Source organism: Pelodiscus sinensis, chromosome 31 (assembly GCF_052426305.1).
Source record: "Pelodiscus sinensis isolate ZL-2025 chromosome 31, ASM5242630v1, whole genome shotgun sequence".
NCBI classification, from domain to species: Eukaryota; Metazoa; Chordata; order Testudines; family Trionychidae; genus Pelodiscus; species Pelodiscus sinensis.
In genome coordinates this window covers 16,272,074-16,299,061 of record NC_143082.1, presented here as the reverse complement: position 1 = coordinate 16,299,061, position 26,988 = coordinate 16,272,074, and the positions used below count along the sequence as shown (strand labels likewise).

The 26,988-nt window shown below is 55.2% G+C and overlaps 1 protein-coding gene across 1 annotated transcript; it reads left to right on the top strand.

Moving 5' to 3' along the window:
* The first annotated feature begins 57 nt into the window (after positions 1-57).
* On the top strand, positions 58-26,988 carry SP1 (Sp1 transcription factor). Its single transcript, XM_075901610.2, has 6 exons — positions 58-214; positions 1,783-1,883; positions 3,081-4,545; positions 19,254-19,419; positions 20,403-20,602; positions 21,403-26,988. Exons 1-6 carry the CDS (start codon positions 208-210, stop codon positions 21,708-21,710), a joined length of 2,247 nt encoding a protein of 748 aa, XP_075757725.2. The 5' UTR covers positions 58-207; the 3' UTR covers positions 21,711-26,988.

Genomic DNA, 26,988 nt, shown 5'->3' with positions numbered 1-26,988 from the left:
CGCGGCTCTCCGTGCCTTTTGATTGGGCGCCGGCCGAGTCGGGAGGCGTGTCCCGGGGCCGGGGCCGAGTCGCGCAGCGCCCCCAGTCCCTCCCTCGCCAGCCCTTTGGCGGTCACCGGCGGGGTTAGGCTGCCTCGTCAGCGAGTCGGGCTCCCCCGCCCCTCCCCCCGCCCCGAGAGCGACTTGGGCTCGCCCCCCGCAGCGACCATGAGCGGTAAGGACGGGACCATCCCGCCCCGGGGGACGCCAGGCCGGCCGACTCCGGCGGCGGCCCCGCCCCAGCCCGCCCCCACCCCGGGCCGCGGCGCCCTGGGAGGGGAGGGGCTCGGGGGAGGGGGCTCGGGACGGGGGAGGGGCCGAGGAGGGGGGAGCCTCGGGGGAGGGGCTCGGGAGCGGGACAGGATCCCCGGGGGGGGAGCCCTCGTGGCGTGGGGCTCCCGCGGGGGGGGGGCGACGGGGGGAGGGGCGTTCCTGATTGGGATCGCCCAGGGGAGGGGTATCCCTGGGGGGGCCGGGGTGGGGGGATCCCTCCAGGGAGGGGGCAGGAGCGAGGATCCCTGTGGGGGGGGGTAGGTCTCATGGGAGGGGGGTGGATCCTGCAGGGAGGGAGCCAGGATCCTTGGGGGGGCAGGAGCGGGGGGGGGGATGATCCTGGAGGAAGCAGCACCCGGAAGTGTGGGGGAGGGGCTGGAACCCCCTGGAGGGTGAATCTTGCAGGGAGCCTGGGGGGGGGGCAGGGTTCTGGGGGATCCCTCGTGTGAGGGACCCCCCCCCCCCGAAGATTGGGGCTGAGCTCCTGTTAGATTGGGGGGGGGGAGCCTCGTGCCTAAGCCCCTGTGGAGGCTCTGGGGGATGGAAGGACCATTGAGATGGGGGGGGCTAATGGGGCAGGATTTAGGGGATGGAGGAGGGGGCAGTGGTTCTCCACCTCCCCAGGCTGCTGTCCCCCTTTCATGAGTCTGATTTGTCTTGCCTACCCTGAAGTTTCATGTAAAAATGACTTGCTTACAGAATGAGACATGAAAGTACAAGAGCGGCACCGCACAGTTACTGAAAATACTGTGACTGGAAACATTGTTTACATCTTCACCATCTAATAATAAAATAAATCAATTGGAATATTAATATCGCACTTGCAATCGGGTGTATTGTTGATGGAGCCGGAGAAGCAAGTCATTGTCTGTGTGAAATTGTGGCTTGTACTGACTTTGCCTGTGCTTTTTGTGTGGCCTGTGGTAAAACTCGGCCAGTCTCTATCCCTGGAAGACCTGGAATCGCTGTCCCTGCCTGTACCGCAGTAGGGGTGGAATGTGGGGAAGGCCCGTGGGAAGAGACCTACGCAGGATGGGAGCAGGTGCAGGGGGATTAGGGGAGAACCCAAGAGGGTGGTGAGGAGAGCAGAAGAAGGGACTTGAAAGAGTGGAGCAGGAGGGACCTGAGAGAGGCAGGGAGCCCAGACCTTCCACTTCCTCCTCCCTGAGTTTTTGTGCTAACCCTGCAGCTTGCCATTTGCCCTCTCTCTTTGGCTTCATCGTCTTTCCTTCACTGTCGTCTCAAGCCCTCCTAATACCCCCATCCCACGGAATAGCTAGTTACTGGGGTAGTTGGGGCCCTCCTTTAGCTTTCTAGTCTCACCTCCCTTCTTTCTGTTTTTACCCTTGTGTGCGTTCTCTGTTCCCTTAACTTTCTTGTTTTTAAACTGCTCGCCCTTCCCTGCACTCTGCTTCTTGTGAACCTATTCTAGTTTGACTGTAATCGTGTCTCACTTTCCTCCCCATGCAGACCAAGAGAGTCCAGAAGAAATGGCTGTTGTGAAGTCGGAGAAGGAAGAAGAAAGTGCTTGTAGTAGAAGCAGTAGCATTGAAGGCAACGGTGAGGCGCAGGTGAGTGGAGTCCCAGCATGGTGGGAAAAGGGAAGATTGTGTAAGGTGGGATAGAGCAGTGTTTCTCAACCTTTTTTTTTTTTTTTTTTTTTTTTGAAGGATGAATACTGATACCTGTAGAACCTACAATATCCCCCAGTACCTACAGTTTTCAGACGCGCACAATTTTTTCTACCATTGCATTGAAACAGCTTAATCTTAGCTGGCCAGATGATTAAATTTTTGGGTGTAATAAAAAAAAAGCTCTGTAAAACTTAAAACAAAAATTCAATTTTCTCCAAATTTCAGTTGTGTTGACATACCCCCCCAGACTTCTCTCGAGTACCCCTAAGAGTACTCGTACCACTGGTTGAAAAACACTGGGATAGAGGATCTGAGTGGCTAGTGTGCATGCATGTGAATAGTTAAACAGGACAGACTCTTCTACCCTGTCCTATCAGTCCTTATGCAGTGAGAGACAGCAACCCTTGGATGTGTGAGAGTTGGGGTTTCCCCATGGTGGCGCCAGTGGTAAAGGGTAGGGGCTCGCTTTGGGGTGGAGAAAGTCTCAGCCTTAAAACTCTGTCAGTCACCTCTTTGGCCTTGTGTAACATTTAGCGTGCATGCATGTGTGTAATTTCAAAACAAACACTCTGCTGCACACACATCTCCCCCTGGGGGGAGGAGGAGAGAACGAGGACATGACTCGTTAGTCAGATTGCTTAATGCACATCTGGATGAGCACAGTACAGAGCCTATAGAGAACTGAGTTGTGCTGTCCCCATGATCACAGGCAAAACTTCTGCCAACGTTAACATTCCTGCGCCTTCTCCACGAAATAGTGATGCTGGCCCCTTCTCGAAGCCTCTCTTCGGTCTAGTGGGTGCAGGGTCTCTGAGCCCATAGGTGCCTAGGAGGAATCGCGCTGCCTCGTGCCAAGTGTCACGGCACAGGGAAACTTCCTTGTCTTGAGCTGAGCTATGGAAGCAGTTTCGGGTGTCTCTCCTTGGGTTTCATTGACCTCCTTTGTGGTTCCTCCGCTTGCTCATGCCTGACAGCCCTGCGTGTGCTCGTTGTCTTTCCCGGCAGTGGGTGTGTCTGGCTAAAGGGGCGTTTCCCTGGGCTTTAGCTGCGCACTCCTCCTTGGTTTTGCTTGTTTGGCACTGCCAGTGGTGCTGGCCCACAGATACTGAACTCCTCCTCCTTGCCTGTCTTTAGGAATCCCAGCCGTCTCCACTGGCTCTGCTGGCAGCCACGTGCAGCAGGATTGAGTCTCCCAATGAGAACTCCAGCGGCTCCCCAAGCCAGCAGGGGGGCACAGGGGAGCTGGACCTCACAGCTGCTGCCGCTCAGCTTGCCCAGACGGCAAACGGTTGGCAAATCATTTCCACGGGCTCCGGGACGCCCCCCTCCTCCAAGGAGCAAGGGAGCACTGGCAGCGAGGCCTCGCCGAAAAGCCGCCCGGTGGCCGCCGGGCAGTATGTGGTGGCTGCTGCTCCCGGCTTGCAGAACCAGCAGGTCCTGACGGGCTTGCCTGGGGTTCTACCCAATATTCAGTACCAGGTGATCCCGCAGTTCCAAACCGTTGATGGGCAGCAGCTGCAGTTTGCCACCACCCCCACCCAAGTGAACGTCCAGCAGGACGCCTCTGGCCAGCTTCAGATCATCCCTGGCGCCAACCAGCAGCTCATCACAAACCGAGGTGGGACCGGCAACATCCTAGCAGCCATGCCCAACCTGCTGCAGCAGGCGGTCCCGCTCCAGGGGGTGGGCTTGGCCAATAACACCCTCTCGGGACAGACCCAGTATGTGGCCAACGTGCCGGTGGCTTTGAATGGCAACATCACCTTGCTGCCCGTCAGCAGCGTGGCCGCCAGCTTGGCTCCCACCTCTCAGACCGTCACTCTGAGTAGCTCCGGCTCTCAAGACAGCGGCTCTCAGATAGTGACGTCTGGCGCAGCCATCAGCTCCAGTGGCGTCTCCTCCCTCGCCAGCTCGGGTTCTTTCTTCACCACCGCCAGCAGCTACTCTGCCACCACCACCAGCAACGTGGGCGCCATGAGCTTCTCCGGCAGTGGCGCCCTGGTATCCAGCACGCAGGCCCAGACGCCCCAGCGGGCGAGTGGCATTCAGAACTCGGACTCGCTGCCGGGCCAGGTTCCTGGCGTTGGGCAGCAGAAGGACGCCGATCAGAACCAGCAGTCCCAGCAGCAGATCCTGGTGCAGCCTCAGCTTGTGCAGGGAGGGCAAACCATTCAGGCCCTCCAAGCTGCTTCACTCTCCGGCCAGACCTTCACCACCCAAGCCATCTCCCAAGATGCTTTGCAGAACCTCCAGCTTCAGGCGCTCCCCAACTCGGGGCCAATCATCATCCGAACACCGACTGTGGGGCCAAATGGACAGGTCAGCTGGCAGACAATCCAGCTGCAGAATCTTCAGGTGCAGAACCCCCAAGCGCAGACAATCACCTTGGCCCCCATGCCGGGCGTGTCGCTGGGGCAGACGGGGCAGACCAACACGACGCTCACCCCCATCGCCTCCGCCTCGCTCCCCAGCGGCACTGTCACTGTCAATGCTGCGCAGCTGTCAGGGCTGCAGACCATTAACCTCAGTGCCTTGGGAGCGTCTGGAATCCAGGTCCATCAGCTGCCAGGGCTGCCGCTGGCTCTCGCAAACGCCGCTGGTAAGTTGGATGTTTGGTTGAAACGGCTTCCGGCTTGTTCTTTGGGTGTCTGTGCCAGCCGCTCTGTGCCGGCCCTTTGGCTGTGTGAAATCTTGATGCCCCCTCTAGAAAAGATTGTCCCTCCCGCTTTTACCTAAGCTCCGGGCACTGGGCTGAACCATGTGAATTACCTTGGCAGTTGCCCTGCTTCCTACCTTGTAATGCTTGTAACCCCCCAAACTTGTCCTGTGACTCCCCTTTTCCCCCGTTGAGCAACACTGCTACAGGGGGAGGAAGCGCCCAGACTGCAGCACATTGAGCCAGGGAAGAGGCATCAAACACCCAGTCTGCAAGCCAGCCCTGACCTCCTTTTTTGATAGTTGTCATGTGACAGGTTCGGATGATGCTGTAGCTAAGCTGCCATGTTAAAAAGTCTCTAACCTTCAGCTGTTAAGATAAAGTCCCACAATAGGAGCAAAATATTACAGCGTCAGTGTCAGCTCCCTGGGTCTTCAGCCAATCTGCAAGGGACTCTGACCACCCAGCCTCCACGAGCCAAATCCAGTTAGGAAGCTTCACTCTTTCGCTGCTGATGGTTGAAGGGAAGTGATTGTAGCAGGCTTGTCTCGGGTTCCTGCCAGCGATCAGCAGGGACTGGCAGGAGAGTCCCTCGCCCCCAGTGCGTCGCAGGGAGGTGCTGTGTTCATCAGGGAGATGTCCCACTAGGCAGGGTGGGCTCAGTGTCTGGCTGCCTGGTTCTTGCCCATGTGCTCGGGGTCTAACTGATTGAGGTCAGGAAGGAGTTTTGCCAGGATCAAACTGACAGAGAACTTGGGGCTTTTCAGCCTCCCCTGCAGCGAGTGGGGCTCTTGCAGGATCACGGCTCTGCCTCCTTCGGCCAGTTCCCTGCCACTGCCGGTGTGGCTCTGTGAAATGGGAGCGAAGCCCAGGGAAGCGGAGGAGCCCTCAGCCAGATAGGGAAGCGGGAGGAAGCAGCACAAGGAAAGAGAAACCAAGGGCAGACCTAGCAGTGAGTGCAGCAAGGAAGCCTTGAACAAATTACAGACAGCTCACGTGCAGTTTCTAAGCAAAGCCCATTTCTACCCTTGAGCACTTTCTGCAGTAGGAGTTTGAGCGGCTCAGCCAGGCAGGAGCAACCTCTCCAAGGCAAAAGAGCCAAATTGGGGGAACATTACAATAGTTCTTCATCTCAAATTAGGGATTTCTATCCACTGACCTGGTGTGTGGCCCGTAGAAAGGGACGGGGTAGAAGATGCTGTGATCTTATTTCTTGGAGATGTTCAGCCATTCGGGCTGGCACAAGCATCCTGATTGTTCCTGTTGAATCAATACTGGCGTGTCTCAAATGGTCCCATGGGGCAGTTTATGGTTGGTACAGCCTCAGGGTGTCACGTTGCCAGGAGCATTTGTGGTCTTGCTCGTCCTGGCATTTGGGAACTTTGTTCCTCCTTTTGCCACAGAACGGTTCTTAAATTCCCTCAGTGAAAGAAATGAATGCTGAAAGGAATCAGAGACTCGCAGAACACTAGGACTGGAAGGGGCCTCGAGAGGTCACTGAGTCCAGTCCCTGCCCTCACGGCAGGGCCAAGCACCGTCTAGATCACCCCTGACAAGTGTCTGTCCAGCCTGCTCTTGAATATCTCCACAGATGGAGATTCCACAACCCCCCAGGCAATTTATTCCAGTGTTTCACCACCCAGACAGGCAGGAAGTTTTCCCTAATGTCCAACCTAAACCTCCCTTGCTGCAGTTTGAGCCCATTGCCTCTTGTCCTGTCCTCAGAGGCCAAAGAGAACAGTTTTTCTCCCTCCTCCTTGTGATCTCTTTGAACTCTTGCCTTTTCTTGGGATCGTGCATGTCCCATAACTTTGTAACTGAGGCTTTGTTTACACTAATGATTGAAAACCCAAACCTTGAGCTCCCTCCCCCCAAATGACAAAAGTTTGATTGCCGCAAGTGTGAGCACTACGCCTGTTGGCAAAGCGGAAGCCGCTTGCGAGGGTTGCAAGGGTTCTGCTGGCATTTTCAGCGTTTCCATGGCTGACTTCTAGCGCCAGGGCTCGGTTGAGGCTGTCTTGGCACTACAAGCTGCCTAGTGGAGACAGCCTTAGCTGAAAGGGCTGCCTCTCGAGGGAAGGGAGTCACGCAACTTCGAAGCAATTTAAATGTTGTGCAATTCAACTTCAGCTTCCTTCATGAAAGAGAATAAAGCCACTTCCTTGGAATTGTTTTTGCTGGGTTTTGTGACCTGCTGAACTGCTGTTAAATTGCTTTGGATTTGGTATGTCGAGGAGCTCTTGTCAGATCTGATTAGCTGAATTGTTGGATTTATACTGCATGAAGTCAACGAAATAAGGTGTAGCTTTCTTGTAAGCAATTTGTGTGTCGGGCATCGGCCTGCTTTTGCCATTTCGTCCATCTGATATCTTTGTTCAGTGGATTGGCTAGCACTGTCTGATACTCCACAATATGACGATACTTCCAAGTAGACACCGAGTTGCCTGCCTTCTTGGAGCCTGTCCCACTTTAAACACACTCGGTACAAAACAGGCTGTGAAACACATGGGCAGGCATTCCTGTGTTTGTGAGATAGCTCTGCCCTTGGTGGGCGGGCCGGGGAGGGACTGTCTGGGAGTCTGCCCATCAGATGGCTGGTTTCTGAGCAGTTGCTCCTTTTTTTTTTTAAAGCCCTACAGCCTGAGTTAGAGTAGAAAGAGCGCAACTTCCGTGGAAACCCCCGACTTGTGCTGACACGTTTGCTGGCATGATGCATTCTGCAGTAGAGTGAGCCAGGTTGAGAGGGTATGGAGCTTGTGGCACTTGGATTTAGTGTGGGCGTTTGACAGATATCGTGGTGCAGGCTCCATGGGACGTAGGGGAACCTCCTGGATGTTTCTGTCAAGCTCTCATGTGGCGAGACATCAGTAAATGACAGGAGGAGCTGGAAATGATTTATGCCAAGTGAAGTTGCCGGACATTTTCTGTGATGAGCCCCTGTTGCTTAGAACGCTGCCAGATTTTTCTGGTTTGTGCTAGAACTTTCACTGCATGCGCTCTGCTGCAGGGCTGAGCTCTCTTTTTTGTGTACGTTTTGGCACAGACAGTTAATTCTCACCAGAGAATGAGGTGAATGGAAAAGTGAAATCAAATGTTGTCTGAGGGTAGCTGTGTGTAATCGGTAGTGTGCCCGCCCTTTTTACCCACATCAAAACCTAACCGGATCTTGCTGGAGTCTAAGGCTCTGAACGTTTGAACGTGCTCAGCAGAGATTGCGAGAGGTTCGCTGCGACAGTCACTGAACGTATCTCTTGAGCCATCTTGCACGCTGAGCCACAGACCCCACGGGACTTAAACTACAGGTGGGGAGGAGAAGCGGCTGCCGCCGCTGTCCTCGGGGGGGGGGGGGGGCGCTTGGGAGAGCAGGGCTATTGGCTTGGCTGTGGGACTCGCTCTGTGTGCTCCTTGGCCTTTAGCTGCATTGTTGAGTAAGAATATTGTTTTCCTCATTTAGCAGAAAAAGTAGCTGAGGGGTGACATGCGAGCGTCTACAGAGAACAGAGGGGCAGCGCCCTGGTCTCTAACATCAGACATTCAGATCTCTGCCGCCATTGTGAATTAGTGTGCTAAATGTGTGTGCATCTTGGCGCTGTCTGCAACCACCTGGCCTCACTCCCCTCCAGAGCCGGAAAGTAAAACTGGAGTCCAGGGCTTCCCTGCTCTGTACAAATGGTCGTGTGTTACATGTACCGTTAATGGCTAGTCCATGTAGGGAAGAGTCTACTACTGCTATTGGTTGCACTCCTTGAGCTCGAGTGGTGATGCTTTGTATTGTGCATCTAGTGGCTCTGGGTTGTATCCGTGCAGGGGTTATGGCTTCATGTGACACAATTTCTGGTTTTGTTTTCCCTTAAAAATCCCAAATGTAAAAACAAGGGTCAAAGTCTGACGTGCTGGAGAGCAGGTCCGTACCAGAAAAGGGTGCCGTGCCGGCTTCATTCTTCTCCTGGGTGTTATGCAGCATTTAATTACGTGAGCGCACAGCACGTGTTCGATGGGACTTCTGTGGTGGAATAGTAAATGGGGCGCAGGGCGTTCCTGCCGCGGGCCACCCCGGTTCCGCACTGACCTCCTGGGCGTTTGTAGGAACGATGGCGCTGTAAGAGCGGGGGATGGGAGGACTTGCATCACGCAAAAAAAAAAGACCAATTTGGGCAAATGGACATGAGCTGTGGGAAGGAAATTCCTCGCTTTGTGTTGGTTCGCGGTACGGCCAGGGCTTTGGAACAAACCTTGGCCACGCAGCAGGGCCGCCCTGCAGAGGGCGTCAAGCAGAGAGGGTGTTCTCTTGTGGCAGAAGCTCCAGAGGGGGACTCAGGAGAGCTGGGTTCTTGATTGGCTCTGTCATAGACTCACTGTCACTTCGGCAAGATTTGGGGGAGCGTCCCAGAAGCTGTAAAACTAAATGTGCACAGATGAGCTTAATTCTAGCGGCCCAGCACTTGTGTGGTTCTGCTAGGGAATCTCGCCACCAATGATTCTCAGAGGCCATCGCCTGCTTGAGTCACGGTCGTTTCCCTTTCCCTGACTGCGAACCCTGCGGCGCGTGCCGGGCCATGGCCGGCTCGCTGGGCACCCCGGGAGCAAAGGGGTTAAAATGCAGTTGACTGACTAGAGGTCCAGTCTTAACGTCCCTCCCCAGTAGCACTGCACGTGCTGGGTTCGCCTTTGGTGCTGGATGCCCTCGAGGGGGCTCGTGCTGCTCGGTGAAAGTCCACGCTCGGTAAATAGGCTGCTGTCATGGGTGGCCCTTGGGGCGTTTGCATTGGGGGCCTTAGCTGAGGGATGCGCCAGTTAAAGTCCTGGCTGTGGCTCTTCTGTAGTGCAAAACAGCTGAGCTGCAGAGGAGGCTAACCCTGCTGCGTCCTGGGGGTGGCGAGTGCTGCCCCCTAACCCTGCAGCCGGGGGTGGCGAGTGCTGCCCCCTAACCCTGCAGCTGGGGGTGGCGAGTGGCTGGCAAGGGTGGTCTGGGAGCAGGCTCCTGTGTGCCCTGCTGCTGCTTGGGAGGGGTGTGAGCAGTAACCCAGTGAGCCTCCCCCTTCGCGGACGCCGCTTGCTGGTTCTGGGTAAGCGGTGGGGGTAGGGGGCTGCTGCAGAGGGCACTCCAGCTGGCCTGGGCCGCCCGGAGCCCCTCCTGCCCACCTCACTTTTAATCAGCTGACCCGCTAAAGACTATGTCTGGGGGGAGGCAGTGGGGGGGAAAGGCAGCTCCTTGGGAACTTAAAAGCCAGCTGCACACGTGCACCACCTGCTCTCTGCCCCCTCCCTCCCGATACAGACGGGGGGGGGCTGCGTGGGACCAAGAGGATTGTGGGTTAATCGTGTACTCGGCTGCACATTCACATCCCTACTCTCCGCAAAGGATGGTTTCATTTGCATTGAAGCAGTAGCCATAATGCTGGTGCCTGAGAGGCCACGGCAGCCACACTTGCAATACTCAGTGAGAGGAAACCAGTTGGTTTGGGAATTTTCCCCTGAAGCTCGGTCGAAACAACTTGGTACTGAGCTGCCGATTTCAGCCAGACATGAACTGTATTCGGCTCAGTCCCCTGATACTAAGAAGTGTCTCCTGGACGTCCCAAGTACGTCCTGCCTTCTGTTACAGCACTGGGTCTGCACGGGCTTTTCTCCTGCCTGTCAGTATCCGGTAAAGCGGTTCGTTAATGCTCATGGTTTTCATCTAACAATGTGTCGAGCATTTTCGCTCTATTTAACGCAATCCGCTGCAGTCGTCGGGTTGTGCCAATAAAGTCGTTCCCCCCTCTGGAGCCAGAGAGAAATTTCTGAGAACTGTAACTGAATGATGTAGCAGACAGATATTACAAGGCTGCGGAGCGCTCTAGTCGTCTGAGATCTGTTCCTTAACGTGCATGCGTGTCCCTTTGAGCTTTGACTTGTACTACTTATGATTCGGGAAGTATTAGCTGCTATACTGGTTTGGCAGGTTTTGTGTTCCCTGCCGGTGTCCTGCATTGTAAGTAGCATCTATTAGCAAGGGATTGGTCTACTCAGTTGCCATTGTGAATCCAAACTTACAACAGGAAAAAGCGCTTAAAGTTTTGTTAGACCAAATAATTAGGTTTTTTTTCCCCCTCCAGAAAGAATTCAATTTAATTTAACTTGGAGCATAAAAACCTCTAACAATTAACGGGTATCATAGAACTTGCTGAGTAGCTTCAAGTCATTAAACACCAAACGAAAAGACAATTACTCAATATGCTTTAGTGTAACTTGGAAGCAGCACATTCTTATCCAAGGAGTACCATGTGTTCCCCACTCTGCTGGCCATAACTCAAGAGAATTAACATACAGCTTCCCCAGTTTACACAAATGACTATGATTGCAGATTAATGAATTTTGCAAAATAGCAAGTTAAGCAAACAAGATAAAAATCAAGAGTACTACATTGCAAAATGTATTTTCCTTTATGTGGCTAGTGTAGCTGAATTTTATTTGATTTTCTATAGTATCTATATATGCAATATATTTTAGAGAAGTTACAGATATTGGATAGCGTAGGATTTTGTTGTCGTTCTGGGCTATTAAATCTGCAGAGAAATGGGAAGAGAATAAGGGGTCTTGGGAGAATTATTGGGTTTGCGAGCTGGAAAGCTTCTTTTAATGGTGTTCTGAAGCCACCAGTTACCACTGACCAAAATAAACTTTCTTACACAGAACCATTGCGTGTGTGAGAAATATTTTGGGTGTGTTTGGATTGGTCACCTGAGTTCCTCTTTGCTTTGTTTGTACTTGGCAGTGTCCCTTTAATTAAAAAAACTCTTGTGACTTTTCTCTCTGGAATATCCCTGACGTGTAAGAGTTAAAATCCATTTTCTCATTTGGTGAGCTTTTGTTTCTTTCCTCTTCCTCCAGGATGGGTTTAACTGCTGCTGCAAACATTGCAAAGTTTGCATAAGACACAGTTGTGTTCAGGTCCCACGTAAAGGTGAATATTGTGGGTGTTTTTTTTTTTTTTTTTTCCCAAGGTCAGCAGTGGCGGATCTCAAAATATTCTGTCTAGAAACTTAAGGGCATTCCTCTCACCCAGTTTTAGAACATTAAAAAAAAAATATACCAGGCTACGCATTTTGCTCAGCCCAGTGTCTTGAAAGACAAGAAACCACCTTGTCTGTAAAGCCATCTGCCAAAACTTGGGTTTTCTGTCATTATCCCGCGGAGTGTGGAATTAACACACGAGCCGCACCGCACAGACAGTGGGAGCCCTCTTCCCATCTTCACACACCGTTACCTACACAAGGAGCGCCTCTTTTGCTGCATTTGTGCTGTCCTGGCTCTTCTTTCTTGTGCCTTTTGGTTGTACGTCTTCCAGTTGGGTTGGCAGCAGCCATCCGAATTGTGAGCGCTTTACCTCGGCTCTCAGGCGCGCTTGGTTACGCTTTCGTGCCCACTTGGCCGCCGCTTCGGCGTTTGTTCTTAAGCACCAGGGTGCCCCTTGGCACTGACAGTGCCCAAGTTCAGGTGCTCCAATGCCCCTTGGGCAGACCTGTCTGCTTGCTGGCACCTGCTTGGGGTTCAGCCAGAAAGGGGTGGGTGCGCTTTGTCTGCAGGTCTGGCTGGGCCGCAGAGTTTCCATACAATAGGCGTCTGTCCGTGATGGGCGAGCCTGTTTCACCCCCTGCCTTGGCCGTGTCGGGCGAAGGAGCAATGGGGGCATATGGCCAAAGCGGAGGTGAAACTGTTGCACAATGATCCTAGGGCATTGCAAAGTGTACTTGCATAGTTATTGGCAGGGCTCGACAAATAATACAGTCTACTTGCCTGTGGCGAGTAGATTGCAACCCGGTGGGTTCAGGCAATCTGCGCATGCGCAGATCGCCGGACAGTGCGGCTGGCGAGCGGGGCTCACCGCGGTTTGGCGAGCCCTGGTTATTGGTATGTGTCAGTGGTTCTCAGCGCATTATGCGAGGGATATCAAATCCCATTTAATTGGTTAACCACTTAAACACAATGTTTAACCGATTAAGGTGGGGGGTCTGGAGCAGACAATTGGAGGGGTGACTGCGGGCCCCTGTCTGAGACCCTCCAATGCATAGAGCCCAGTGTGGGCACAACATTTGTATCCAAATCCACTCCCTATGTGCCAAAATGAGCCGCGAATGTCCACCTCGGAGGATGAAGATGCCAAGGGTATCCGCAGATTCGCTGGGTTCTACCGCTACATGTTCGATGCTTCTGTAGACTGAGTTCTTCTCTGATCTTGGCAGCAGCCATGACTGCTTTGGGCTGGATGTTTTGACAAACGATCTGTGTTAATGAAGATGAGAAGTAAATTGTCAGGCTCTATTCCTGTGTCCCAGCCCTTCTCCGTAAGACCGCTCGCTGTATTCTGGTGGCTTCAGACTATTCTGATATGTGAAGAAGGAAATGTGCATGTTTTCCCTTTTGTGTGGCCTGTTTTCCCCTCTTGCAGCGTTGTGTGCGTACAAGAGCCAGAGTCAGCGCTGAACGTTTTCCCCATTCGTGACATGCCAGCGGAAGAGGGAGTTGGAGTGAGGCCAGGGGTCTAGTAACGACGAGTGGGTGGGGGCTGCAGCCCCATCATTGTGCTTATGTGTCTCTTTGGGGCACATTTGTATTCACGTGCCAGCAGTTCCTGAAAGGCAGCGTGTCCGTGCGGCGTGCACGTGCAGGACTACACGGGCTGGCGTCAGTCTGTTTTCGGAGCGTAAACATGTTGCAATGACGTGAGTGGTGAAAATGTTCTGTCCTAAAATTGCTGAACTTGTGGGGAGTGTGGAATGCTGCTGTGGACGAGGTGCTGGAGCTCTGCACCAAGACTTTCAGAAACGATTGGGTGGGTGGGTTGGGCTGTTTTGAGGCAGGTCGACCTTCACTGAGACATCTTTAAGGGGACTGATGACACAGAACCGTGTTGGGCAGTCTAGACTAGTGGGTGGCCACAGGATTGTCTGACCCAAGACGGTCTCCCGGGACAGGGTGGTTTTGCTCAGTGCTGGTGCACCCAGAGCGTGCCGGGGCGACAGAGCCGTAGCAGCGCTGGGATTGGCTGCAGAGGCAGCGCCTGGCTCTCACTGCCAATGTGGTGTGCGATCAGCAGGGGCCTCGCTGCACGGGCCCTGGCTTAACGTGCATGTTACTTTAGTAATGCGGATAGGAAAAACCTGCCAGGGATCTGACCAGTGAACTGGTTATCTGGTAAGCAGCACGTATGGGGAGGCAGCCTGAGCCCTCCTCCCCGGCCCCAGCCGAGCACTGATTTACAGGAAGCCCCGACATGTTCATGTTGTTTTCCAAAAAGCAAACGTTAAAGGAGTTAAGGACTCAAGCAACGGCGGGTAGATCTGCTAGTGTGATGTAGGTTCTTCGCTTTCCCCGTGGGACTCCGGACAGGTTCAGGGCTGTAGTGACATCTGCTGGTGAAAACAAACCTACTAGTTAACGAAGAATACTTGGCTGGGAAAAGGGCCACTTTTAAAAAGTTGCCTAATGAGCAGGGTTCAAAATGTGAAGCGGTTTTTCATCTGCAGAAATGGAACACGATTCTGATCACTACGTGCTGTGTGTTGGCTGGAGAAGTTTTATCTCATCTCAAAAAGTTATCTTGACATTGGAAAAAGTTCAGAAAAGGGCAACAAAAACTATTAGGGGTTTGGAACGGGTCCCATATGAGGAGAGATTAAGAGGACTGGGATTTTTCTTCTTAGAAAAGAGGAGACTGGGGGGCATAGGATAGAGGTCTGTAGAATCGGGACTGGTGTGGAGAAAGTTGATAAGGAAAAGTTATTTACTTGCTCCCATGACACATGAACTAGGGTTTACCAAATGAAATCAATAGGTAGCTGATTTAAAACAAACAAAAGGAAGTATTTCTTCACACAACACACTGTCAACCTGTGGAACTCCTTGCCAGAGGACGTTGTGAAGGCCAGGACTTTATAGGGTTCAGAAATGCACTAGATAAATTCATGGAGGTTGGGTCCATCAACGGCGATTAGCCAGGCTGGGTAGGATTGGTGTCCCTAGCCGCTGTTAGCTAGAAGCTGGGAATGGGCAACGGGAGGGATCACTGGATGATTCTTGGTTCTGTTCACTCCCTCTGGGGCACCTGGCATAGGCTGCTGTGAGCAGACAGGGCCCTGGGCCCTTTGGCTTGACCCTGTCTGGCTGCGCTTGTGGCCCTGTCACTTCGAGCCCTCGAACGGTCTCATTCGTCCTTCTAAAGGCTGTGCCCTGAGCGCGTGTTCTGCTGGCGAGTGAGGCGTCTTGCCCCTCAGTAGTGGTGTGGGAATCACGGGTGGCAGTGCTGCTTCCGCACACAACGTGCCACCTCTGAGCGCGGCCTCGGGGGCTCTGCTTCTCCCTGGCCTGATCCGGCATGCGAGCCTCTGAGGCAGCTGTGGGAATGGGGCTCGGGGATCTAGGGTAGCTGGGCTTTCCTCTCTTCCCTTCGACAGCGCCCGGGATCCCCGCTGCCTATTGCCTTAGTGCCGTGATGCGCTAGCTCAGACCTGCAGCGAGATGCTCCCGGCCTAGCAAGGGGGGGCAGGGCTAGGGAGGTAGCAAGGGCGGAGGTCACTGGGGCACTAGAATGGGGTCTGCTGGACCGTGCTGTGCCTCTGTTCCTTGGCGCACTCTGTCTTGAGGAAGGCTTTAAATCGGGAACCTCCCTCCCCCCTGTACTTTAATGGGTTTAAGCAGGTCCGGGGTGTAAATACTTGAATTGCTTTGGCTAACTTGAGCGAGCCCAGCTCTGGGTCTGCTGAACTCTAGCTAGGCTGGTCTGTCTTCTGCAGAACTAATCCATGGGAATTGTCCGTGTCTTCCGCATTGTTTTAATGCAGCTGTGGAGTCACGTGGACAGAGGTCCCCTCTGAACAGGACTCGGCCGCCTTTCCCATTGGCTGGGTTGCAGTCCGAATGGGACGCAGGCGCGGCGCCAGAGTCATTCCGCACCGTAGCCGCAGCCTGGCTGGCAGTGAGCGGGGAGCCTGTTACAGCGGGGGGCTGATTCCCTCTTGTGTCCATGGACACCGATGGGGATGGGGCACTTCCACTGAATTCCTTACGGTCATTTGCCTGCCCCACACTTGGGGCTCGTCTACACTAGCGGCGTGGAGCAGCCCCCTGCCGGGTAACCGTGATTAACTATTCACATCCCTAGTCTGCCCATGGGCACTTGCTCCAGGAGAATGCCCACATACGGGGCAGCTGTGGCACTTTAAATTCTCACCCCTGCCTCAGTCAGAAGCCACTTCCAAGTGTAGCCAGGCCCTTACCAGATTGATGTCTGAATTCCAGCTCCAGAGCCCTTCTCCTGGGGCTGGAAGCCTGTGCTGCCTGAGCACTGCGGGCTGCTGGGGCGGTGTCCGCTACCTGGGCCGACAGCCTCTTGAATTTGGAAATTCACAAACAGCAACTTCCTCTGAAAGGGATTAAGGTTGGAGACAGGCGGCACGTGGCTGAGGGTGATCTACCCAAGGCTGCAAATCTGGGCATCTTGGGAAAGTAAGTGGCTGCAGAAGAGTCTGGGCATTGGCTAGAAAGACGTTGCCAGCTGTGAGGGCTGAGAGATCCCCAGCCAGCGGCTGTTCCCCCAGACTCAGCAGGAAACACTGGGTGTATTTGGGGGGGGGGAAATCTCTGGCTACTGATACTTGGACTCCAGAGTGAAGCTGTGAGCTGGACACCGGTTGGGGGGAGGGTGCCCAGGAGAACGCCCTGAGCAGGGGCGCAGAAGACTCTGCCTCAACGCCTTCGAGCCCAGTGGCCAGACGGGTTCTGTCCAGCGGGATGTCGACAGGTTCGCTGACACGCTCGCGCACTGCAGACTCGACAGGAGAGAGAAGGCCAAGTTTTGAGGCGCCACTAGCCAGGCCGTAGTGCCCAAAGTCGGCTTCCTTCTGGCTCTAAGGGATGAGGACGCTCGCCACGCGTTCCTCCCCTTTGGCTGTGCCTGCAGAAAGGCTGTAAGGGAGCGGCGCCAATCGCAGGCCCACTGGAGCCGCGCGGCTTCCTTGATTTGCTCTGTGACGGCTGGTGAACCGCAGGCCGGCAGACCCGAAGCTGCTGCAAAGCAGAGTGTACGGCTCGGCTGCACCTGTGCAAACAGCGGCTGATGGCTGTTGTTTTTCAAATCCAGTTGCTGTTTCGGGGTGGGCTTGTGTGTGTCAGCCGAATGACCCTGGATTTGCACCTCCAGCTGTACCTGGGATCTTGACGCGCCGTTCCAGAGCTCAGGCTGATCACAGTATGGAGTTTAGGAAAGGATCAAAATTTGGCTTTAAACAGCAACTGTATTGCAACCTTAACTCCACTACCACTGTTACAGCGCCGTCATCGCTTCATGCATCAGTCCCGTGAAAACATAGGCGCTTAAATCTGTTCTTGGACCTCTTGGCATATGTTAATTGCAGCTGAGAACAGATTATGCAGCCTGCTGTTTTTGCACCACTTACTGGTTTTTTCAGCATTAAAATAATCATGCAGTGGAGCTTGAAGGGAAATAAAACACTTGAGGAGTGTAGCTGGGGTTATTGAAGAAGCAATTAGATGACAGCATAAGTGTGGTGCAATAAAATGGAAATGAAAATTGATAGGCTTAAAAGCTTGCCATCCCTCCCCCCCACCCCCCCTCAAATGTTTCATATGTTCCTCTGTATTCGGAAGCTTGTTGGTGACACACTTTGGTTCCTATGGTTTTGTAATTAGGTTTCACTCCTTGAGTGAGAGAGCGCCTCCCATGAACCGTGCCAGACGATTTTTCAACTTTATATATCTTTCTCTGCTCACAGTAATTAGCCAGCTAGCAAACTCCAACAGTATCTTCAGTGAGCAACACTACTGAGCCTACTGTCTCTCCCGGGCTGCCTTATTTATTGCTGGTTCTCATGTTTTTGTTGGGAAGGTTTGCATCTGTTTTGTGGATTAGCTCCTGGATTGTTGCTTTAATCATTTCAGACTAAACAGATACTTAAAGGAGAACTGCTCTCATTCTGTTCAGCCTGGCAGTCTCAAAGTACCAGCCAAACTTTTCTGTCTTCAGTAAATTGTGAAACTTTATTAAAACCTCTAAAATTTGCACAAGTCTGGGCCTTGCAGTGCAAGTGGCAACTGACTCCATTTTCTGACATTACTGCTTGCTGCTAGCGTCTGAAATAATGTTGGTTTTAGTGAATGGACTACTCCCTTTCTGCCTAGGCGAGGTGAGAACTGCCCTTTCGACCCTGCTTCATCTTCGCCTGTAAGCTGATCAGGCACAATCTACAACTGTCGCCTTGAGCTGGGATTAATGGCAGCTATTATGTAGGAGCGACCTTGACGGAAATGCAAGCTGTGCTGGGCCGTGCCCTGACTTTCTCCCCTGCCCACGAGACCCAAGTAACCACCCTGTTCCATGTTGGCTGTAGTGTTCTCTGGGGTAGCCAGTGCGCTGCTCGGGAATCTGCCTGTTTCCGAGCTGTGCCAGGGGAAACGGTACATTTTCCATTCAGTAACAAGAACGGAGTGCGTTAGCAGCCAACAGGCACTGAACCTGGTCGCAGCTTTTAACACTAGCAAGCACGCTGCCTGCACTTCTAGAATCGTCCGAACTTTTGAAGCGGGGCTCTCCGTTAATCCCCGGCTCTGTGGTGCTGCCTTGAGATCTGACTAGCATGAGAAGTGTCGATTGTCCCTGGGCCGCCTGCACGTTTGGAACCGTGAAGTGCTGGTTGGACTTTGTGCTCACAGTTGTGTGTGTGGCCTGGGCAATGCTGCGTAATGTAACTTGGCTGTAGGCTCGTGTGTCGCTTACAATTGTAAAGACTCTTTGGGAGAGGAGTAAAGTCACACTTGGCAATCCAGGGTGTATTTTACCCATTTTCAAAGCTCTCAGTTTGACGGCACAACCCTGAAGTCTCCGACTTACCAACACGTAAGAGGGGAGGGGCCTGTTGCAATCCCTTTGGAAATCGAAACCTCTGGGTGCTCCTGTGGAGTGAATGGCACGTTGCTGCTGACTCCGTGGGGGAGTTGTGCACACTTGTTTTGTCTCCACTGTCCGTAGTGGACTAGCCAAAGGGCTTTAAGAAGCTGGCAGATAGCAGCACAGACACGCACGGCTGCTTTCACACCTCGCTCAGCGGGGCAGCTCGGTGGCGCAAGGAAAGGACGTTTGGTTTTGATCCCTGCTCCTGTTTGACCAGGCGGTGAGGGAGAATAACGAAAGGGAACTTGTTCAGCGTTTCTGCCCGGGGCAGGAAATAGGCTCCGGCTGTTCTCTGGGAGCCTGACCGTGCTTTGTGGAGCGGAGCGGTGTACGGGGCACGTAATGGGCCCCCCTTATAAATAACTTTCTTTAGCTGTCACCATTGAGATTGGGAGTCTGTAGAGGGGCGGAGAGAATTCGCCAGGATGGTTCCTCGTCTGGAGGGCACATCTGCACTGAGCAGAGCGCCTGCACCCTTAGCTCCCTCCACTTGGATGTGACGTGCCTTGGCAGGGGCTCTGTAAATGTCGCTGTGGCCTTCCACGCGTGAGCCACAGGGGGGCGGGGGAAGCTCCGTGGCCTGCGAGAGGGGCCAGCTGGCAGGCCGACTGGCGATTGGTGGTTCCTTCCTTTTAACCCCTGGGTGCTGGGGCTTCGCTGGCTCAGAGGTGAGCTGAGCAGTAATGCAGAGGTTTCCCACCAGGTGATCATGGCGCTCAGCTGGCCCTCCATGGCACCGGGGGCGACGGAATGGCCGATGAAAACGCGACTGTAGAAGAAGGGGAGACGAGCCCAGACCCGCAGCCCCAAGGCCGGAGGATGCGGAGGGAAGCCTGCACCTGCCCGTACTGCAAGGACAGCGAAGGGAGGTAGGACTTGCTAACCAGGGACCCCAGGCTCATCCCATGACGTTGGAGTCTCAGGAACCCAGCGGGTTACGTGAGACCGGCCAGCCCGGGGGCCGGCACCAGGTGCCCCGGAGGGAGTGAGGAGAACAGGGAATCGCCAAGCGGTCCTGCCCCTGTCGCCCGTTCCCAGCCTCTGACAGGCCAGGGCCACCCTCCCTGCCCAGCCTGGCCAGTAGCCATCGATGGACCTAACCTCCAGGGAGCTCTCTAGCTCAGCTGTGGCCAGCTCGCTAGCCGCATGTGGCTTTTCCCCCCCCCCAAAAGTGCGGCTCATGAAGCTGCTCCTGCGTGTGTGTGTGTGTATGTGTGTGTGTGTACGTGCGCGCGCGCGCGTGCGCACACACACACACACACACACACACACACACACACACACACCAAACAGCCCCCGTGCCCCGCCAGCTCCCCCTTCCCCTCCCCGGCTTCCCTGTGCTTACTGGGTTGGAGCTGCGGGGTTTTAAAAATGGTGCCCGAGATGGTGGCTGTCTTAAAGGGGCAGCCTCCTTTTAATTTTTTTTTTTGCTGGACAGTTCTGTTCTTGGGGGCTCTTTTTGCTTGGCAATTCTGGTGCGGCTCTTGGCATTGTTTCTGCCACTGCTTTGGCTCTCTTTGTTAAATGGGTTGGCCCCCCCCTTGCTCTGGCTCTTTCTTGGAGGCTTGTAAGTCACTTCCCAGCCGTGGCCTTCGAGCACTGAAGTAAATGCAGGACGGGGTGGGTCCTAGCAGTGCTGGGCGTGCACCATGGGTAGTGGAAATGGGTTCGAAGGAACCACTCGTCCCTGCCCACCTCATTGGAAACCGCTGCAGCCCCTCCAGCCCGAGCGCTGACCGGTGTCCGGTAACCTGGGGCTCAGCCGACCCAGCGGGGGCAGCTTTTGGGAGCGGATGTTGCGCCCCCTGCTGGCGAGGCTCTGTACATTGCCTGGGCATCTCTGTTCCCCTAGGACTTCTGGGGATCCGGGGAAGAAGAAGCAGCACATCTGCCACATCCTGGGCTGCGGGAAGGTGTACGGCAAGACGTCCCACCTGCGGGCCCACCTGCGCTGGCACACCGGGGAACGGCCCTTCGTCTGCAGCTGGATGTTCTGCGGGAAGCGCTTCACACGCAGCGACGAGCTGCAGCGGCACAAGCGCACGCACACGGGTAAGCCCGGGGAGGAGCTGCCAGCCGCCCTTAGAGCAGGCCCGGGGGAGCCTGTGCTCCTTCCATGAGCCTTCTCCGCCGCATGCCCCGTGCTCTGCCGGCGTTGTCCTCAGCGGCTCTGGGCTCCTGCGGTACAAGTACACGGGGGACCACGCGTCTTCCTCCGCGGGGTTTTCAGCTGAGATGCGTCCCTCCCCCAGAGCAAGGAACCGCGAGGAGCCGCCCCAAGGGGGAAGTAACATTCGGGGGGGGGGGGGGGGGACAAACGTGGGAGGGTCTGGAAGTGCATCATAGAGACCGAGCCAAAGTAGCACATCAGAAGCCGGGTCTCCCTCTTGAGAGCACCGCGCTGAGCAGAACCCTGGTGAAATCCGTCAGCGAGTCTCAGTTCAGTCAGGGCCCAAAGCGTTTAATTGCGAGTGTGGGGCAGGCGAGGGGATGAGTTCCTGGTTCTGGTGCATGGATCAGTGTGGTGTAACCACCAGCACCGTGTCAGTCTGCTCTGGCCACGAGCTGTCAAGCGACGGAGGGAGCCAGCAAGAGGAGACGGGGCGTTTGCGGCTGGCGAAAGGCACTGACTGCAAGTCTTGTGAGAGCAGACAGACTAGTCTGGCTTTAAGTGGCGGTCCGTTGCAAAGTGCTGCATCCCTCCCCTCCCTGCCTGGCCAGGTCGCCCTGTGGCTTTCACTAGGCAGGGCTGCTTCTCGGTCAGGCACCCCGGCGGGGCTGCCATTCCCCGAGGCCGTCCCGCGAGCGTGCTGGGGCGGGGGCTGAGCCGCTCTCTCCCATTGCTCTTGCAGGCGAGAAGAAGTTTGCCTGCCCGGAGTGCCCAAAGCGCTTCATGAGGAGCGACCACCTGTCCAAGCACATCAAGACCCACCAGAACAAGAAGGGAGGCGCCGGCGGTGCCGTGGCCATGAACGTCTCGATGGACACGGGGGCGTCCGAGGGGACCGGCGGGCCGACGCCCTCTGCCCTCATTGCCACCAACATGGTGGCCATGGAAGCGATTTGCCCCGAGGGCATCGCCCGTCTCGCCAGCAGCGGCATCAACGTCATGCAGGTGGCAGATCTTCAGTCCATCAACATCAGCGGCAACGGGTTCTGAGACCACGGGAGCCTCTAGACACGGACTGAGCCCCGAGCTGGGGCTCGAGGCAGCGGGGTCCAGGAGCCGGCTGGAAAGGGAGCAGATCCATTCATTGCTGGGTGCCGAGAGGGTGGGTCCGTTCCACCGTCCACGCGAGAGCCCAGTTCCTCTGTGCCAGGAACGCTGCCCGAAAGCCAGGCCCGCTGGCCCAGTGACTATAGGGGGTGCCCGAGTTTTTAGAGACTCGATTCCCTCCATAACTTCTCCCCCACCCCGCCCTTCCCCTCCATAGGTACCCCGATGCCATCATGCCTTGGTAATGTATATGATCATCGAAATACTTTTTAGCGCAAAAAAAAAATCTATATTATTATTATTATATATAAAAAAATATAAAATGTGTTCATTTGAGCAAGGAAAAAAATCGCTGCGACCAAAGCGTTTGGTCTATTTTGGATGCCTTATCTTTGACCAGCCGACCCCTTGGGTAGTTACGAAGACAATACCCACGCTATTGTTCAGATGCTCGATTGCGTTTTACAGTGTAAGCTTAAGATAAATAGCCTTTGGTATGCTCTGCTTTTAGGGTTCTCTCTTCCTTCATTTTTGTTAATTCTTTGGGTGAGGTTTTCTTCATATAAAACAGTCACCCTCTTCCTCCCCCTGCCTAACCCCGTCGTTGTTTCACTTGCCACAGAGATTCTCCTAGCCATGTTGTTTTATCCCTTGCTCTTCCGTTCTGAGCAGACGCGTACATGTGAAATTGATTGTCAGGTTTTGTGCGGGTTCACTTGAGCTGTTTACCAGAAGAGGGTCCGGGACCCAGAATGCATTCTGAGTTTGTTGCGGGGGGGGGACAGAAAAGGAGTCTTAGGAAAATTATTTTTTCTGCAGTTGGTCTTAAAAACAAAATGCCAACGTCAGCGCGTCCAGGGCTGGCGAGACGGAGATGCCTCAGGGTGGGGTGACGAACTAGCTGGGAGTGCAGTTAGAGTGCACACCGGTAACACTGTGTCTGGCCAGAGGGACGGGCCTAGCCAGTTCCAAGGCAGCGTGTGGGGACGCCGGCTGGCAGCCCTGATCTGAGGGCTGTGGGAGTGCCGCGGGTGAGTAGAAATTGACTGGCAAGTTGTGGAGGGCAGGAGTGTTTAGTGGCCATGTTACGCTGCCCGTGCTGGGCCTGGGAACGGGGGCGTCTGTGGCTGCAGAATGGATCTTTTCTTCCAACACTACATTGCTTCTCTGGCATCAGGTCTTCCCTGTCCTGCAGAGGTTGGCAGACCAGTCATGGGGAACAGAGGGATGTCTCCTGCTCAGTCTCTCCAGCTGCAGGCCCACGGTGTGGTCAGGAGGCTGGTGGTCCTGAATCGTGCTAGACTCCTTTGCCAGCTCACTCTTCACCCCCCCTTCTCTTCTGCTGTAACCCCGACAAAACGGAGTCCCCTGGCTCCCCTTCGCGTCCCCCGGCTCCCCTGCAGAGCCCAGTCGGCAAGGAGCGCGCTGTCCCCGCAGCAGCAGAGCGGGCACACTGGCAGGGGGCCGCCGGTAGAGACTTCAGTCATCTTCACGGGTGTCACCGTCCTCCTTCGGCCCACAGCCCGTCCGGGGTGATGGAGTCGCGTGTCGTTTGCACGCGCGTATGGCAGCACTTGCAGACTTCCTGAGTCAGTGCTTGGTTCGGAGAGCAGAGCTGGAAGAAGCGAATGTTGTTTGCTGGCGGTGATAAGCCGCGCTTTGGGATGTGCACAGGAAATCAAGGCAGGGAACTGCCAGAGAGCGCAGCCCCTGGCGTGTGAAAGCGCGTTGGTCCTGGTGGGTTTCACCTGTAAGCGGAATGGTCTGTCGAGTCCCTCTGCTGGAGGGTGGACTCCGCAGAGACCTTGCTCAGGGGAGTGGGGACAGCGCTGTCTGGTGTGTGGAGGGAGTTTTGTAGTTGAAAATCTGTTGGCTGGTGTAGCAGCTTTGGGAGCGAACACCTAGACCCGAGCCTTTCCTTCGAGCTGGTGATGCCGTAACTCTAGATGACCTGTGTGCGGGCCTGCTGGGCGTGGAGGGCAGCGCGAGGGCAGCGGTCGTTCCTCTGAAGTAGAGGAAGGCAGGGGAAGTAGTGGGCAGCCGGGCAGATATTAAAATGGAATCCGTGTCTCCACATTTTGGTGCCCTGGTCCTTGCTGGTATTCAGCACGCGTAGGCGTTGGACTCGCGTCTGTGTCGTGCTTTTCGTCGGGAGGCTTCTAGGGAGTGTGCTGTGCCTGTGTGGAATGGCAGAGACACCCCCAACAGCGCTGGGTGACAGAAAACCTCCTGGGACCTGACTCTCCCCTCTAAATGGTGCTTCCTTTCTCGCTAACGGCAGCGAGTGAGTCTGCCTCGCATCTCAGCCCTTCCCCCGCAGGGGCGATCCCAGGTGCACAGGGGTTTTAGAAGAAAGGACGCTCTTCCTCACTTCATTAGCTCTCCTAGGCCAGTTCCTGAGAGCGCAGAGCCCCTCCTTGGCTCAGATGCTGAGAGGTGGCTTTTGCTGAGTCGAACGCTTCCCGAGTCTAGTGTTGCTTGGAGGGAGGGGACGTTGGGCTGGGAACAGCAAGTTGGGCCCCGGTGTTCCCAGCAAACGGGTGCTGTTGTGCTTGGCCGTCCTGCCACTCCAGCTGTGTTCTCGCGAGCGGAGTTCTGTCTGGGGGATGGATGTTACTATTACACAGAGCAGCGACAAATCGTTGTAAGCCAGCCGGGGCTTTCTGCTGTCTTCCATTCGCCTTGGGCAGCTGCTAGTGCTGCAGACTGGCCCCCTCTCTTCGCCACCGGCCGGATCCTCTCCCCTCTGCATGGGATGCACTGCAGCCCTGAACACCGGCAGAGAGAGTTTCTCAGGAAGCTGCTGTTCAGACACAGGCTGAGTCCTGGTTGCCAAGATCTAGCCAGGCTCTGAAGACCCAGTCGCTCAGAAGTCATTTTGTAGTGTCGTGCAACCCTCAGCGCTAATCCCCAGGGGTCTAAACGCCTGCTGTGAACTATGTGCAAGTCCCCTGCAGCTGGGGCATCCTGGGAGTTAAACGTCAGCTCCCTTCTCCTCGCTCGGGGCGTGGCTGGCTCACTCGGGCGCTGAGCTTTGGAGCTGCCTGGTGGCCTTCCTTCAGCAGCTCCTCCCGCACCTTGTCAGGCTCCGGCTGCCGAGCCCCTTTGCTCCCGCCGGGAGGCGCTGCCCTGCCAAACTGTGACGCGTGAGCGCGCTTTTACCTTCTCAGAGGAGGAGGGCAGGGAGGGAGCTGGTCCCGCCTCCTCTCTGCTCTTGGATTTGTATATTTTTATATAGGAAACGTGGACGTTTGTATTTTTTTAACAATCTGTGAAGCACTATGAATTCCAGTTGTCAAATGTCAGTATCTTCCACTGCGAACGGTGGGTAGAGAACAGTATTTGGGGGGGTGGGGGGGTCACAATTCAGGAACGCTGCCTCTTAGGTCTGTCCTGGCGCCCCTCGCTAGAACAGCTATCAGAGCTTCGCCAGTTGCTCCCTGTCGCTTCCATGTTGTAGCGTGGAGGGAGGGGGCAGATCTAGGGACGGTCTGGACACGACGTTGGTTCCATCGCTCCGTGGTTAAATAATCCAGCCGAGTGTTGGGGGGAGCCAGTTGTCCCTGTTAAGAACACGAGGTACGTTCACTTTCCATCCGCTAACCCAGGCCTGCTGCTTAGGAGCCGGGTCTAACCCGAGAAGAGCTCCGGGCTGGGCCCATCGGTCGGCCTCTGAGAGGTGAATTGGCACCGTGGGCAGGTGTCTGTCTGTCTGCGTAGGAAGCCCGGGCGCCTGGCACCGCTGCTGCGTGCCACGGGAGCGGCTGAAGGGGGCCACGGAGCCGCAGCTGGGTCGGGAGCGGCTGAAGGGGGCCACGGAGCCGCAGCTGGGTCAGAAGCAGCCTGCTTGGGGGTTACTTTACAGGGTAGAGCCAATGCAGCAGCCTGGTGCAGGCTTCAGGGCGGTTTGGTCGGGGCTGTGCTAGGAGCCCAGGCGAAGTGGCTGGCTCTCGCGGAACGCTCCGCCGGGGAGGCTAACGCAGAGAACCTCAGCACAGCCCCTCAGCCTCCTGGGGCCAGCCCCACACAGGGCTCTGGGCTCTTGGCTGTCGTCGCTTTCGCTGCAAGTCGGGGCTTGAGGGCTTTTGGGGGTCGCGGAGAGCAGAGGCAGCGTGGGCCTGCCAGCTGCTGCAGCACCCGGGGAGCTGAGGAGACTGTCCCTTAAGACGTTGCCTGTGGGTTTAGCAGTGGGGTTTCTCCTGGCACGAGTGAGCGTCTCCGTGTTCATCCGGCAGGGCCTCGTGGCTACCAGTGACTCCGTTGGGCTAAGTCGGCTGCCCGGCCGCTGGCTCGGAGCAGGCTGTGCCGTGAGTTCCGTGTGCCAGGCTGGGCCCAGGAGCCTGGCTTCATATCCTCGGGCAACGGGGGGAGGGAGGCTGCCGTGCTGGGGCGGATCCTGGCCCCGTTTCCAAAGCTCCCACAGACGACAGTGGGGCACTAGTGGTCCCCGCCCCCGGTCTGTTGCTTCTGTTCAATGAATTGCACTGTTCACAAGCCCGTGCCTGAGGCTCGGGGCAGACGGGCCTGTGTCACGTTCAGATCTGCAGTCGCCTGTGGAATTAAATGTGCCTTTTTACACGGGCCTGAATGGCCAAGCTGTTTGCAGGCAGGATTGGCCTGGGCTGGTTTTACCAACTATATATATATCTTTCTTTCGTACACGATGGCTCAAAGGGGGCTCTTCTAGCTTTAACCTTCCCCAGTCCTGTGTGGCCAGTAGCCGGTCGCTTCCTCCCCTCTCCCCTGCTGCTGGGGAAATGGCGTGTAGCCACTCGTCTATGCATTACTGGGTTGTGCGCATGGCACGTGGCCGGCGGAGGCCGAGGACTGTTGCTTTTGTGAGTTAACAGGGTTACCCGGACACAATCCCGAGGGTTCGTGAAACCGTTTCACCCGTACGCCCTGTAGCTCCTGGTCCCTCCCCCACCGCCTCCCCGTCCTCACACAGGTGCATGGATTCGCACGGTGGGTGCTGACAGCACACGCTTCGCGCAACCTGTAACATGGGCAATAATTCTTTCCGTGTAAAGACTGTTTTATCCTGTCATAATGTCTGTGCTTTTTTTAATCCAGTTGCCAATGTAATGACGTCGGAAACACATTTTAAAAGTGCTATTTTTTTTGTACAAGGATTAGATTAAAATGTAGTTTGGCTCCTTTGTAAACAGATGACAGCTTTTTTTTTTTTTTAAGGTAAATAAACAAGCGTCTCCGAATGGCA

What these genes read in the sequence shown, in the direction of transcription:
- SP1 (XM_075901610.2), top strand. An exon ending in AAGGCAACGGTGAGGCGCAG is followed by an intron (nt 1,884 to 3,080) that starts GTGAGTGGAGTC and finishes GCCTGTCTTTAG; the next exon opens with GAATCCCAGCCGTCTCCACT. An exon ending in GGCTCTCGCAAACGCCGCTG is followed by an intron (nt 4,546 to 19,253) that starts GTAAGTTGGATG and finishes GTTTCCCACCAG; the next exon opens with GTGATCATGGCGCTCAGCTG.